This window comes from Aotus nancymaae, unplaced genomic scaffold, assembly GCF_030222135.1.
Source record: "Aotus nancymaae isolate 86718 unplaced genomic scaffold, 86718_ANA_hifiasm-v0.15.2.pri h1tg000022l_1, whole genome shotgun sequence".
Taxonomy (NCBI): domain Eukaryota; kingdom Metazoa; phylum Chordata; class Mammalia; order Primates; family Aotidae; genus Aotus; species Aotus nancymaae.
The window spans coordinates 39,249,675-39,265,859 of NW_026988435.1; the positions used below are offsets into that span (position 1 = coordinate 39,249,675).

Consider the following 16,185-nt stretch of genomic DNA (forward strand, 5'->3'; position numbering starts at 1 on the left):
CAGAAGTTCGAGACCAGCCTGGGCAACATAGCAAGACCCTTGTCTACAAAAATTCAAAAAATATTAGATGGGTGTGGTGGTGCGCACCTGTAGTCCCAGCTACTCAGAGGCTGAGGTTGGGAGGATTACTTGAACCCGGGAGGTCAAGGCTGCAGTGAGCCGTGATTGTACCACTGCACTCCAGCCTGAGTGACAGGATGAGACCCTGTCTCAAAAAAAAACTTAACAAAAACTTCCTTCAGCATATTTATATGTCACTGATTAAATCCAACATGCTCTTATTCATCTCAGGCCACAGCTCCTGAGACATTTTAATGGCTTCTTTTCTGGCTCTAAAAACATGTTAATGGCTTTCAGTAAGTTTCCTGAGTATCTTTTATACTCTGGCCTCCCTCTGCGGCCAAACTCCCGTCCTCCTAATGACGGCAATTGCCCAGGAACCACAGAGCACTTCAGGCTCTGCCTGACAAAGTCACAGACGGAAGTGCATAAGGAAATGAGCCAAGCCCTTTTATTTCTTCTTCCTGTTTTGTATCTAACCAATCCTTTTTGAATAACTGTGTAACCCACTTCCTCTTTTGTCTCTAGCCACTCCTTTTCGGATAAGCATGTAGCCCACTTAGATGACCCTTATTTGTCAGCGGCTGGTCAGAATGACATTTCTCATTCTTATGAGAAGGGCTGCCATTGGCCCTTATTGGATGGTCTGCCTAGCACCCTCCTCCAAAATATGATCTCCCGCCCTCCCCCGGACTTCCTTCCCATGTTTGCAGCTGCAGCAGCCACAAGGTGACCTTGCCTCTGTTGACTGCTCCAGCTATAGGTCCTTCCTCTAAAAAGAACCAGTGGGATTGGATCAGAGCTGTTACTGTGCGTCCCACCCCACGTGCCTGAGAAGCAAAGGGAGCCAGCCATAGCCAGAGAAGGAGGCCAACTATGAAGAGGAGCATTTAGTACAGGTGCGGTGGCTCATCGATCCAATCCCAGCACTTTGGGAGGTCAAGGCAGGTGGATGGCTTGTGCTCAAGAGTTCGAGTACAGCCTGAGTAACATGGTGATACCTTGTCTCTACAAAATAAATACAAAAATTAGCCGGGATTAGTCTAATTTTGTATTAGACTAATACAAAAATACTAATTTGGCTGTAGTCCCAGTTCCTTGGGGAGCTGGGGCAGGAGGACTGCTTGAGCCTGGGAGGTGGAAGCTACAGTGAGCCAGCCATGTTTGCATCACTGCACTCCAGTCTGGGTGACAAAGCAAGACGCTGTCTCAGAAAAAGAAAAAGAAAAAAAAAAAAAGAATGCCCTTAAGATCATTCCTGAAATCCTGAGTTCTCAGAGATGCTCCAAGATACCCCTGTAGCCTTAAAATATATTTTCCTTTTTCTTAAGCTACATTGAATTGGGTAGTTGTTGCTTGCAATTAAAAGGAACCTAACTAATAGAAGTGCATTAACGTGTGTGTGTGTGTGTGTGTGTGTGTGTGTGTATGTGTGTTTGTTTCTGAGATGGAGTTTCACTCTTGTTGCTCAGGCTGGAGTGTAATGGCAAGATCTCAGCCCACTGCAACCTCTGCCTCTCAGGTTAAAGTGATTCTCTTGCCTCAGCCTCCCAAGTAGCTGGGATTACAGGCATGCACCATCATGCCCAGATAATTTTTTTTTTTCTTTTTTTTTTTGTATTTTTAGTAGAGACAGGGTTTCTCCATGTTGGTCAGGCTGGTCTCGAACTCCCAACCTCAGGTGTCCACCTGCCTCAGCCTCCAAAGTACTGGGATTACTAGCGTGAGCCACCTTGCATTAACATGTTTTACAGTATTGTGAAAGGAAAATAAATGTTGGGGCCCCAAACTCACTAAGCTAAAGGGAAAAGTCAAACTGGGAACTGCTTAGGGCAAACCTGCCTTCCATTCTATTCAAGTTCACCTCTCTGCTCACTGAGATAAATGCATATCTGCTTGCCTCATTTGGAAAGGCTAATCAGAAACTCAAATGAATGACACCATTTATCTCTTATCTGCCTATGACCTGGAAGTCCCCTCCATGCTTCCAGCTGTCCCACCTTTGCCTCAAGTTGTCCCACCTTTCTGGACTGAACCAATGTACATCTTACACATATTGATCATTGTCTCATGTCTCCCTGCAATGTATAAAACCAAGCTGTGCCCCTACTGTCTTGGGCATATGTTGTCAGAACCTCCTGGCTGAGTCATGGTTGCCCATCCTCAACCTTGGCAAAATAAACTTTCTAAATTAACTGAGACCTGTCTCAGATTTTGGGGGTTCACAGTATGCTGTAGGGAAAAAAAACAATTAGGCTTGGAATCAAAAGGAGAAAAAAATCATGAATTGAGAACCTATGGCAAACGAGATAGACTATACGTTCTGCTTAATAATTTCCCAACATGGTTTTAGGTTATTCTTACTGTAGTCCTTTCCCTTTATTTTGTGTCACTATAATGGAATATCACAGGCTAGGTAATGTATAAGGAAAGTAAATTTGCCTGGACACAGTAGCTCTTGCCAATAATCCCATAACTTTGGGAGGCCAAACTGGGAGGATCATGTAAGGCCAGGAGTTCAAGGCCAGCCTGAACAACATAGAGAGACCCCATCTCTACAAAAAATAAAAATTGACTAGGTATGATCATGCCAACCTTTAGTACTACCTACCTGAGAAGTTGAGGTGTGAGTATCACTTGTCCCCAGGAGTTTATGGCTGCAGTGAGCTATGATCATGCCACTTCACTCCAGCCTGAGCAACAGAATGAGACTCTGTCACCTGTCTTTAAAAAAAAAAAAAAAAGATAAGTTTATTTATCACAATTCTGGAGTCTGGGAAGTCCAAAAGCATGGCACTAGCATCTGGCAAAGGCCTATTTGTGTGTCCATACCATGGCAGAAGGCAGAAGGGCAAGAGAATGCTCACAAGGCGTAAGCTAAACTCATCCTTCTATCATGAATCCACTCCCCTGATAAAAGTATTAATCCATTCATGATGGCAGAATCTTCACTCATGATCTTAAAGGTCCCACTTTGCAACACTGTTGCCTTGGGGATTATGTTTCTAATACACGACTTTAGGGGACACATTCAAACCACTGCATCCTTTAAGCATCCTAAGGAATCAATGTCATTTTTCAAATGAAGAAATAAAGGCTTGAAGAGGTCAAGATCTCAGAGTTAAAGCCAGGATCATATCCAGGACTGACTACAAAGTCCTTTTGTCTCTAGTGCTTGGCAAGTCCAGCTTCACTGATGAGTCTAGAGACCAGGTAGTAACTCTCTTGGTGTAAAAACTAAGAGAGATGATACATTTAACTTAAGCATAAATTAGATTACACTTAAAGTGTAAGCCATATGGTTATTATTAACAAATCCCCAAGTTAGCCCCTATATGAACTTTTCCATAGAGAAATGAAATATGGTTTAAATGCAGCATATTTTAAATGGGTTATCTCACGCAATGTGTTTTTGGTTTGTTTTGGTTTTGGTTTTTTTTCTGAGACAGAGTCTTACTCTGCTGCCCAGGCTGGAGTGTAGTGACACGATTTCAACTCACTGCAACCTTCACCTCCCGGGTTCAAGTGATCCTCCTGCCTCAGCCTCTCAAGTAGCTGGGAGTACAGGTGCATGCCATCACGCCTGGCTAATACAATGTGTTTTTTAGGCACCAGAAGGAGCCAGTGGTTCCTTCCACATCAGCTTTTCTGTGATACATTTTTCTAGACTGTTTCATGTGTGGTACACCCACATACAATATCAGCTTTAGACTCCACCCTTTTTTTCCTTCACCTACTGAACTGCAACAAGGATTGTGACAGACCAAGAATCTGAACAAGGATGCAGTGTGGAGATGCAACAGGTGTCAATAACAAAGGTCAATTGCAAAGTGGACGAAGTATCAAATACAGAACTGCACAGGACTTCTCGGGAGCAAAGGGAATGGATATTTTAGGGAAGGAGGCAGAAGCCAACAGAGAACCAGTGGTTACTATCAAGATGGGTGGAGTAGAACTTAGTTTATAAAAGGCACTGGCTTAGGCCGGGCACGGTGGCTCACGCCTGTAATCCTAGCACTTTGGGAGGCCAAGGTGGGTGGATCACTTGAGGTCAGTCTGGGTGCCACAGCCTGAGCCAGATAATGTAGTGGGTTCTGATTTATAATGCCTTCTTTATTGTCAAGAGGGGTAAGGATTAACGTTCGGGTTTAAATTAAATTTGAAACACCTTACTTGGTTTGAGTATTAATATCCAAGGACCTGGCTCTTTCTGCATGTCTTAAACTGATGAACGCAGCTAAGCAGACTTTTAAGTATGACAAGACAACTTGATCCAAGAAAACAGATTTCTTGTCAGAATACTCAATTTTTTTTTTTTTTTTTTTTTTTTAGATGGAGTCTCACTCTGTCTCCCTGGTCTGAACATTTCTAAAGGATGCTTGGGGGTTAAAAGGAGCGAGGCCTCTGCAGAAATGACAGCCTTCATCCACAGGTGGCCCAGTCCGGATTGGGATCCGCAGCTGGGTGGGTCAGGGCCTGTGCTTAGGTGAGCGCGGCCTACCGCGCACCCTCCAGGTGCGTCCTACTCTGAAGCGGTCGGACTGGACCTTCCAGGTCCCAGCGCTCGAAAGGATAGCAGGCAGGGGCTGGGGTTTGTCTGGAGATAGGAATGCTTTCTAAGGTTGGCGTCAAGCTCTCCTTCCTGAGCCAGAGCCCACGTGACGAGCTCTGTCCAGGTAGAAATGATCCCGTCTCCCTGGTCGCCCAGGGTTGGAAACCTCAGGCCCGCGCGGGCTGAGGCAACTTAGCGGGGGTCCCAAGCCCGCCGCGCCCCCTGAGCCCCGAGCTTGTGTGGAGGACTTGGGCGTAGTCGAGAGGGAAAAGTTGGGGTGAACCAGGTGCCGCGCACCCTTCGAGGGGCCCCTGCTTCTCCGTTTGTGTGAGTGACTCCAAAGCACCTCCGAGGGCCGATGCACGCACGGACGACCTTGGACGGGCACTGACCAATGTCTCCTCCCATTAGGTCGTGTCAGGGGTCCCCAGGTGAGACGCGGACGCCGCCCCGCCCACCTGTACAAGGGCTTCCCGGGAGCAGCCCGGCTGCAAAGCAACGCCTACGGCGGGAAGCTAAAGAAGACTCCGGCTCCCTCACTCCGCGGCTGCGGCGACTGAACCGCCCCGGCTCGCCGAGTCCCTCCCTAAGCCCTGCTCCTAAGCCCAAGCCCCGCCCGAGGCCCTGCCCCAAGCCTATCGTCCACCTTCAGGCCCCGCCCTTGAACCCGCCTCCATGCATCAGGCCTCGCCTTTCAGCCCCGCCCCGCCCGCCGAGGCCCCGCCCCCGCACCGATGGCCCACTCCAGGCCCCGCCCTTGATCCCGCCTCCATGCGTCAGGCCCCGCCTTCCAACCCTGTCCGGCCCGCCAAGGCCCCGCCCCTGTACCTATGTCCCACCCCCCCCAGGCCCCGCCCTTGACCCTGCCTCCAAGCGTCAGGCCCCGTTTTCCAGTTCCGCCCCGCCCGCGGAAACCCCGCCCCCGCGCGCCTATGGCCCACCTGCAGGTCCAGCCCTCTGGGCCCGCCTCCAGGCGTCCTGCCCCGCCTTCAAGTCACTCCCCGAGCGTAGAGGCCCCGCCTCCAAGCTCCGCCCCGACGCCGCGGTGGGGAAGAGCCGCCGCCGCTGGTTCTCGGGCGCGGCGCTTCCTCGGCGGTTCTGGCTCCTGGCCGCGCCGCAGCCCCTGCCCAGTCTCTTCCGCAGCCGGGCGGGCTCCTCCGCGCCGCACGTGGGCGCGCCCGCCAACAGGGCCGCTTCTGCGGGTAAGTCGTGCCCGCGCCCTGCCCGGCGTCCACCCCTCAGCCGCTGGGCGAAGCCGGAGGAGCCGGGCGTAGCCTCCCCGCAGCCCGCGAGCCTTTCCCGGGGTCCAGAGGGCTCGGGCGGCGCCGTAGGGCGGCCCGCGGTGCAGGTGGCTTCCCGGCGCGCGGCCCGGGCCCGCGGCGCGCGCTGCTGCAGTGCGGGGGCGGGGAGCTCGGGGCTGGAGACCCGGAGGGCAGCGGGGAGGCTGGGTGGGGTACCCTCGACTTATCCGATCCTCACCCTGAGGATGTGCGGCCAGCCACGCCCTCGCCGAGCGGGGCGGCAGGTGCAGGTCAGGTGGGTCGCGGCCCCCGCGGCCTCCTGGGGCGGGCCCACAGCGAGACGCGCAGCCTTTGTTTGCTTGTGCGGTCCTGGCTGGGGAGGAGGCCGGGGACGCGGACCTGACTGAGGGCTTTCCTGGTCGGGGAAGACCCTAGTCTTCCAGCCCGTCCGCAGGAGAAGGGATCCGGGCGCTCCGCCGCCCTGGCCCCTGCGCTGTGCAGGGTTCCCGGCTGCTGGCGGGGACTGTTACCCGCAGGTGTTGCCTTACACTCGCGACCGCAGCCCTGCATTTGGGAAGATGTTGCTAGGTTTTTTGGTTTGAGTGATGGAATACTGTCCCCTCCGCCCCCCAGGCCTACTACCATTAGGTGGCTTAAATTTTTTCCAGTACAATTTAATTACCACTGTGAAAGACCAAATTCAAATCAGTGTGTCCCAGAGTTGATTAAGCCTGTTGGTGATGAGTGTTTCTGTGCTGTAAACTAAGGGTCGTTATCAATTTTATTACTAATGGTACATATCTATTATTTGTTGCTAAATGTTTTTGCTTTTGTGTAGGGTCACTGTGTCCTCATTTTCATCGAACTCAAATATTCCTTCATGTAAACATATTTACAGTGAACTTTTTTGGGATCTGGCTGTTGGTTTTGCACTCGAAATTGTTTGTTTCTTTTTATTATTATTATTATTATTTTGTAGAGACGGAGGTCTCACTATGTTGCCCAGTCTGGTCTCAACTCCTGGGCTCAAGCAATCCTTCCACCTCAACCTCTTAAAGTGCTGGGACTACAGGCATTAGCCGCAGCTCTCAACCCTGAATGTGGTTTCGTATGAAGTTAAAAATGGGTAAAGTAAGAGATTTCTTGCTGACAGTTGCGATTGTAAGGTGTGTGTCTCTGCTCAGATACATTTCTTATGTGATTACTTCTTTGTGCGTCTAGTTATTTATAGGCTATATAACTCCGTCGGTTTTACCAAACTCTTCAATCTCTCACAAGAAAGATGTTCAGGATAGATTGCAAGATCAGTGGCAAAAGAGCTATTTAAGGACTGAACCAATAATTTTCTCACTAGAATGTAATGGAGACCCTGTACTGTCTCACTGACCTGAGCTCGAATCTGATTCTGCTAGCTGCTGGGTGTGTGACCTGAGCAATTTTCCGAATGACCTGACTTCCAGTATCCTCATCTTGGGGCTAATACCCATCTCACAGGACTCTTGTGTTGCATGAAAAAAAATGCATGCGTAAGGTCAGGCGCATTTACTAAAGCCTGTAATCCCAGCACTTTGGGAGGCTGAGGTCGGCGGATCACCTGAGGTCAGGAGTTCGAGACCAGCCTGGCCAATGTGGTGAAACCCCTTCTCTACCAAAAATACAAAAAAAAAAAAAAAAAAAAAAAAAAAAATAGCCAGGTGTGTGGTAGGCACCTGTAATCCCAGCTACTTGGGAGACTAAGGCAGGAGAATCGCTTGAACCCGGGAGGCATAGGTTGCAGTGAGCCAAAATCATGCCATTGCACTCCAGCCTGGGCAACAAGAGCAAGACTCCATCTCAAAACAAATAAATAAATAAAAATAAGAAAGAAAAAGAAATACATGCATAAATGGTGAATTTACCAAGCTCACCAGAAGACTTGCTTGGTAACATACCACATGCCCTATATTTTGAAATAAAGGAGCTTGCATGAATGACTGTTTCCAGACTTCTCACCTGTGCTGGCAGTTATACCAGATAACACTGTCTTCATATGGCCAACCATAACATTGAACTGCTCCGGTTACCTGCTCTTACCTGGCTGATGCCCTCCTTGCCATGAGCAGTGGTGTCCCTTGCTACCCCACCTCCTAAATACACACCTTATCATCAATACACACCTTATGACCGTTCTCCTCCCATAACTCTAGCCGACCACACCTCTGGACTTTGAGGACTCCTCTGCCAGTGGCTGAGTTTTCTCTTGCTACCATCAGACTCTGTCACTTTGTCCACCCTCTGCCACTCATGTATGCCACATTAAACTGAAGGGATGTGTTTAGGTATTTCCACTTTTATCAGGCTATGAACCATGCGCGTAGGGATCTTGTCTCATTTATGTTTCTTTCCCCCGTGTTTAGACACTTAGTAGAGTGAACAGACTGCACTACTGGAGTAATGGAGTATCGTGGTGGTTTAGAGATGCTGGATTTCAGAACTGTGAATTTTTTGGGAAAAAAAAAGTATGGACTGTTTGGATATACCAATTTCTTACCATCTTTTCCTTAATATTTTCAAAACGTGTGAAGGCACTTATTTCAGAAAAAGGGAAAGGCCTTCCCAGGAATGAGTAGGCAGTCTTATTATGTGGGTGGGTGTGCAAGGTGCAGTATATTTTTGCAGAGGGGCACGCATATGCAGAGGCTCTGTGGCAGGATGGGTCTGGCCTGGGACTTGTAGGGTGCAGTGAGAAGTGGGTAGAATCTTGTAAGCTGGAAAAGGGTTTGTTTGGTTTTATTTGAAGCTTTTTTTTTTTTTCCAAGACAGAGTCTTGCCTTGTTGCCCAGGGTGGAGTGCAGTGGCATGATCTCAGCTCACTGCATCTTCCACCTCCCAGATTCAAGGGATTCTCGTGCCTCAGCCTCCCAAGTGGCTGGGATCACAGGCATGCGCTACCACTCCTAGCTAATTTTTGTACTTTTAGCCGAGACAGGGTTTCACCATGTTGGCCAGGCTGATCACAAACTCCTGAACTCAGGTGATCTGCCCGCCTCGGCCTCCCAAAGTGCTGGGATTACAGGCGTGAGCCACTGCGCCTGGCCTTATTTTAAGCTTTATGGAAACAATTTTAAACATGGCAGTTGTATGCATTATGTTTTAACTTGGAGCACTGTGTGTAAAGGCTCTGGAAAGGGGCAAGTGTGGGAGAATCATTGGAAAGCTTCTGCAGACTTGAAGGGAACAGGCAGCCTGCACAGCGGTGCAGTGGAGACGGAGAGCAATTGAGTCAACAGGTGTTTAGGAAGAAAAGGCAATGGGACTGGGGTTGAGCGTGGCAGGTGAAGAGAAGGAAGAGTCTAGAATGATTCCGCAGATGCAGGGGCTACTTCTGAGAAGGGAGAGACTGGAGAAGGAGCATGCTGAGCAGATGGAATTAAGAGTTTAGTTTTTTGTTTGTTTGTTTTTTATTATTTTTTGGGACAAAGTCTCACTATGTTGCCTAGGCTGGAGTGCAATGGCATGATCTCAGCTCACTGCAACCTCCACCTCCCGGGTTCAAGTGATTCTCCTGCCTCAGCTTCCTGAGTAGCTGGAATTACAGGCACCAACCACCATGCCCATCTAATTTTTGTATTTTTAGTAGAGATGGGGTTTCACCATGTTGGCCAGGCTGATCTCGAACTCCTGACCTCATGATCCACCCACCTCAGCCTCCCAAAGTGCTGGGATTACAGGCATGAGCCACCACACCTGGCCTAGTTTTATTTTTTAAACAACTTTATTGAGCTATACTTTCAAGCTCATAAAATTCATTCAACTATATAATTCAGCATTGTTGTTTTTGAGACAGGATCTTAGTACGTTACCCAGGCTGGTCACAAGCTCCAGGGCTGAAGCAATCCTCCCACCTCAACCACTGGAATAGCTGGGATTACAGGAATGAGCCACTGTGCCCAGCTAATTTCAGTGACTTTTCATAAATTTACAGAGTTGTGCAAGCATCACCATAGTTCAATTTTAGCACATTTCCCTTACTCAAAAAGACTAATCCTATGATATAATCACCTCTCAAAGTCTTCACTTTATTTATTTATTTATTTATTTATTTTGAGACAGAGTCTTGCTCTGTCACTCAGGCTGGGGTACAGTGGCGCAATCTCGGCTCACTGCAACCTCCACCTCCCAGGTTCAAGCAATGCTCATGCCTCAACCTCCCAAGTAGCTGGGATTACAGGTGCGCGCCACCATGCCCAGCTAATTTTTTTTATTTTTTGGCAGAGATGGGGTTTCACCATATTGGCTAGGCTGGTCTGAAACTCCTGACCTCAAGTGATCCACTTGCCTTGGCCTCCCAAAGTGCTAGGATTAGAGGCATGAGCCACCATGCCCAGCTGCCAGGGAATGCATTTGGCAGTTGGCAGAGGAGGAGAAGAGAAGTTCTGTGACTAGAGGGGCCAGAGGAGTGTGTGGACCAAGCACAGGCTACTAGGCTGCTTAGAGAAGCAAGTGGTCTGCCGCAGGGTACTACTGAGAGGTAAAGTGAGGAAACAGAAAGGACCCCTGCCGTTGGTGACTTGAAAGTAGTGGTGGCCTGGTGAAAGACTGCATTGGGCCTGGAGTGGTCAGAAATTGATGTACAAGATTTCATGAAATTTTTATAACTGTCCTGTCCTGTAAATGAAAGACTTAAGCCTACAGAACATGTCTTCAGTTCAGTTTCTTCTATCTACCATATTTGCCTTTTTATTGATTGACTACATCCAACTTGTTCAGCACAGTGCCCAGCTAACTGCGTTCATGCATGTTTAATTATATGGCATTGCTCCATATTTGTCTTTCCTTTCAGACTGAGCAGTACTGGTGAAATACTGTTTGTCCTCATATCAATTAGGATTGTGGTTGGCTGTAACAGAAAACCTGATTGAACGGCAGCTTAAACAAATTAGCTGTTATGTGCAGAAAACATATGCCAGATGTTACAGCATCCAGGGTTGGTGTGTAGAGCCTTCATCACGCCATCTGGGGTCGCAGGGGGCTCTGTCGTTCCACTCAGTCATCCTTACTTTGTGGCTTTTGTGCATGTTGCATGACAGTTGCAAGATGTGACTTCACTCCAACATCATGCCTTTGTTCCAGGCAGAAAGAAGAAGAGTAGGGGGCAAAAGGCTTATGCTGGGAAGTCTACCTCCTTGCCAACAGCCTTTTTGACTCACAGCTTCTCCTGGCATCTCATTGTCAAGAGTTCTCACATGGCCACCGAGATGCAGGGGAGTCTGGGAATTTTAGTGTTACCCCGAACAAAACCAGTGCTCTCTTAGTACAGAAAAGGAGAACAAAGCATGTTGGGTAGATGTCTGCCACACTTTAAATAAAACAGCCAGGCATGGTGATGCATTCCAATAGTCCCAGCTACTTGGGAGGCTGAGGTGGAAGGAAGGATCACTTGAGCTTAAGAGGTTGAGGCTGCAGTGAGCCATGATCGTGCCACTGCACTCCAGCCTCGGTGGCAGAGTGAGACCCTACCTCCCAAAAAATTAAAAAATTTTAAAATGCCCTGTGATGGGAAGGGCCATGCTCATTCAGAATTACCAGCTGGCAGCAATATGTAGTCTAGCAGCTTTGAAGCTTTGATCCTGGAATTCGTTTTGTCAATTACTTGGAACCCTAGCACTCTTGTGCTTTCTGCTTCTGTATACTGGTCTCCCCCAGAATCCACGAGGGCGGGAACTGTTTATCTTTCATCTCCCACGGCGCCTGACCCAGAAGCCTTGCTAAATATTTGAACTGGATTGCCCAGTGAGTTTGTGCACAGTAGTGTTTGTGCACACGTGTCTTCCATAGCTCTGAGTTGGGAATGATTTGTGTCCCCAAATGGCCCTCTCATTTGGTTATTTTTTTATTTGCTTTTAGATACTTTTCTGCTGTGAGAATGTAAGATGGATCCAGAAGAGCAGGAGCTCTTAAATGATTACAGATACAGAAGCTACTCTTCAGTGATTGAAAAGGCTTTGAGAAATTTTGAGTCCTCGAGTGAATGGGCGGATCTCATATCTTCACTTGGCAAACTCAACAAGGTATGTAGGGTGTATCCTATTTGGACTGAGTGGAGGTGGGGACGTAATTGTCTTTTTATTATTACAAGAAATTACATGGTGATATTATTTGTATTTTATAACCTTTATATTACATATTATACAGTATAATCTTTATTTCAAGGAAATACCATTGTATATACAATGATGATTACAACAATTCGAAAATACAGAAAAGGAAAAAACCACTCATAATTCTGTCCTCAGTGTTACCCAGTGTTGACCTATCAATGTACATACTTCCTTCCAGCTTTTTCTGAGCATAAAATTATAGATAGTGATATTTATATAGTCGAACAGCCTTTTTCTTACAATATTTATGTCTAGACAAGATAAAATTTAAATTTGTCAAATTAGGTATTCAAAGACTGTTCTTTGTATATTCCTTAGGATTTTTATTTATTTTTCTTCTTTGATCTACTTTTTTGAGCCTTTTACTGCTGTCTGGTAACTCCTAGAAGCATCAAAGTTGAAATAAATATTGAAATCTGCCCAAAACTTTGTATGTGTGAGCATATCTGTGTGTGTGTATGTATATATGTGTCTTTGTGTATGGGGTCAGATCTAGTAAAACCACAACTGATCAAATGTGGGCTAGACCTTGTACTCTACATCACGGGTCTCCAACCCCCAGGCCGCTGACCAGTACCAGTTCGTGACCTGTTACGAACAGGGACGCACAGCAGGAGGTGAGCAGTGCGCCTGAGCATTATTGCTTGGGCTCTGCCTCCTGCCAGATTAGTGGTGGCATTGGATTCTCATAGAAGCATGAACCCTATTGTGAACTGCACGTGTGAGGAATCTAGGTTGCATGCTCTTTATGAGAATCTTTTTTTTTTTTCTTTGAGACAGTCTCACTCTGTTACCCAGGCTGGAGTGCAGTGGCACAATCTCAGCTCGCTGCAACCTCTGCCTCCCAGGTTCAAGCGATTCTCCTGCCTCAGCCACCCAAGTAGCTGGGATTATAGGCACACACCACCACACTTGGCTAATTTTTGTATTTTCCATAGAGATGGGGTTTCGCCATGTTGGCCAGGCTGGTCTCAAACTTGTGACCTCAAGTGATCCTCCCACCTTGGCCTCTCAAAGTGCTGGGATTACAGGCATGAGCCACTGCGCCCTGCTACTCTTTATGAGAATCTTACTAATGCCTTATGATCTGAGGTGGAACAGTAAGGATGGCCTGAAATCAGCCATCCACCCTCCCGCCCCTCCGCCAACCCCTCCATGGAGAAATTGTCTTCCATGAAAATGGTCCCTGGTGCCAAAAAGGTTGGGGACCACACCTCTATATCAGTGACCTATAGATGGGAGCATTGTATTTTTCCATCCTGCCCAGAAAGAAAGTGACACAGGGACCCTTAAGCACTCAGATGACCACTGCAATGTGTAGGTAGATGATATCTGGGCTTTGAGAACTGTCCCTAGTTCTGTTGCTGTTCAGACAGGACCTGAGTTTGGAACCCAAGTGCTAGGTGGGAGTTAGGAGATGTCCAGCTCTACTCTGCAGATCTCAGCTCCCCAGACCAAACACACAGGGAATTTTGGGTGAGTGAAGAATTTCAGCAGCCTGACTCCACAGCCCTGACAGATGGAGATAGGCAGTTCTTACAGCTCGTGGCTGGTAAGCTGCTGGTCTTTTGCAAGGCATATTTACAACATGTAAATGTCACGGGTCGGTGCTGGCTGGAGTGGCTAAATGTTTCTAAGGTCTTTGAAACAGGAAATAAGAGCTTGCACATTCTTTGATTGTACAGCTCTATCTCAGGAATTCTCTAGGTGAGTGAAGATAGCATTCGCAGACTTGCATGAAGGTAGATTGCTCTTTTAGGGGAAAGGGAGAAGCAGTAGAATGGTGTTGAGTCCACATTTTTCTGGATGTTTTGATGTTTCAGTACTCAGCTCTCCTGGAGTCTAAAAACAGCCTACTTTTTTTTTTTTTTCTTTTTTTGAGACAGAGCCTTGCTCTGTCACACAGGCTGGAGTGTGGTGGTGGATATCGGCTCATGGCAACCTCCGCCTCCCAGGTTCAAGTGACTCTCCTGCCTTAGCCTCCCAAGGAGCTGGGCTTACAGGTGCCCACCACCATGCCTGACTAATTTTTTTTATTTGTAGTAGAGATGGGGTTTCACCATGTTGGTCAGGCTGGTCTCGAACTCCTGACCTCAAGTGATCTGGCCACCTCAGCCTCCCAGAGTGCAGGGATTACTGACATGAGCCACCATGCCCAGCCGAACAGCATGCTTATTGTTGGGGAGGGGACAGTGTTTGTTATTTTTTTGAGACGGATTCTCTATATATTGCCAGGCTGGAGTGCAGTGGTGCGATCTAAGCTCACTGCAACCTCCATCTCCTGGGTTCAAGCGATTCTCCTGCCTCAGCTTCTTATGTAGCTGGGACTACAGGTGTGCGCCACCATGCCCAGCTAATTTTTGTATTTTTAGTAGAGACAGGGTTTCACCATGTTTGACCAGGACGGTCTCAATCTCTTGACCTTGTGATCCATCCGCTTTGGACTCCCAAAGTGCTGGGATTACTGGCATGAGCCACCATGCTTTTCTTTTTTCTTTTCTTTTCTTTTCTTTTTTTTTTTTGAGATGGAGTCTCACTCTGTAGCCCAGGCTGGAGTGCAGTGGCGTGATCTCAGCTCACTGCAACCTCCGCCTCCCTGGTCCTGGTTCAAGCAATTCTCCCACCTGAGCCTCTCACATAGCTGGGATTACAGGCACAAGCCACCATGCCCAGCTAATTTTTGTATTTTTTAGTAGAAATGGGGTTTCACCATGTTGGCCAGTCTAGTCTTGAACTCCTGACCTCGTGATCTACCCACCTTGGCCCTCCCAAAGTGCTGGGATTACAGGCGTGAGCCACCATGCCTGGCCCTTTTTTCTTTATTGAGATAAAATTCACATAACACAAAATTAACCATTTACCCATTTAAGTGCACACTTAAGTGGCCTTTAGTGCATTTACTACGTTGTACAACCATTCCTACGCTCTAGTTCCACACATTTTCATCACTCCAAAAGGAAACGCATACTTATTAGCAGTGGCTAGTTTTTTGTATTTTTAGTGGAGATAGGGTTTCACCATGTTGGCCAGGCTGATCTCGAACTCCTGACTTCAGGTGATATGCCCACCTCGGCCTCCCAAAGTGCTGAGATTACAGGCGTGAGCCACCGTGTCCAGCTGAGAATACATTTCTGTCGTTTAAGCCATCTGGTGTGTGGCACTTCGTTATAGCAGCCCTAGAACACTACTACAGTGGCAGGAGGAGGACATGAGCTATTAACACTTCAGTATTGCCGGGCACCGTCCCTCATGCCTGTAATCCCAGCACTTTGGGAGGCTGAGGCAGGTGGATCACCTGAGGTCAGGAGTTTGAGACCAGCCTGACCAACGTGATGAAACCCGTCTCTACAAAAATACAAAAATTAGCCCAGCATGGTGGCAGATGCCTGTAATCCCAGCTACTTGGAAGGCTGAGGCAGGAGAATTGCTTGAACCCGGAAAGTGGAGGTTGCAGTGAGCTGAGATTATGCCATTGCACTCCAGCCTGGGCAACATGAGTGAAACTCCGTCTCAAAACAAAAAACAAAAGAACACCTCAGTGCTGGGTATAAGGCATTGAACACTAAGCCCCTGCTCTCATGGAAAGAAGTTACGCTTTCTTGGCGAGAGAACGACAACAGATGACTGTGTGATGTCAGATGCTGAATGCTAAGAAGAAAAATACACTGGGAAAGTCGGGTATGGAGGAAGGTGGAGGGAGTGCTATTTTAGACAGAGAGGGCTCTGACAGCGTGACATTAAAGCAGAGGCCGGGGTGAAGCAAGCAAGCTGGTGGGAAGGGCCATCTGGGGCATGGGCCTGTGTCCAAGGCATGGGAAGGGGCCAGGAGTAGCCAGAGGACAGAGTGACCAGAGATGCAGCAGAGTCAGGCCACCAATGGGATTTTGCTCTGGCAGGGAGGGGAGCCATTGAGCTTCCTCCCAGGGAGGCTGTGAGCAAGGGAACTTCTGCCTTACCCATTGCAAGAATCCCCTGGGCTGTCACCAAGCTCAAGAGCCAGCATGGATATGCACACCTTTAGCCCTGAAATCAGTTCCTGCTATTACTGGATGTGGAGGGTTTGGATGGTGCTGGAGGGAGCACATCTTGATCAGCAGCAGGAATACTTGCTTCTGTGAAACTTGCAACTTCTACATTCAAGAGTCCCTGATAGGAGTTGATAATGAATAAAGAATTTTCTTCACTGCATGCA

General features: G+C 48.0%; 1 protein-coding gene across 3 annotated transcripts in view; it reads left to right on the forward strand.

Annotated features, from left to right (window-relative positions):
• The first annotated feature begins 5,753 nt into the window (after positions 1–5,753).
• The window catches only part of DOP1B (DOP1 leucine zipper like protein B), a 121,737-nt gene continuing 111,305 nt past the window's right edge, over positions 5,754–16,185 (forward strand). The window contains exons 1-2 of one of the 3 annotated variants that reach the window (XR_010343932.1): positions 5,754–5,814; positions 11,740–11,903. Coding sequence is in view for 2 of the 3 variants with exons in the window: in XM_064380135.1 (XP_064236205.1) it covers positions 11,766–11,903 (138 nt within the window). In the remaining variant the exon portion in view is untranslated. Of the gene's footprint in view, positions 5,815–11,728; positions 11,904–16,185 lie in introns of those variants that run through there. The other 2 variants (XM_064380135.1, XM_064380136.1) reach the window with 2 other exon arrangements.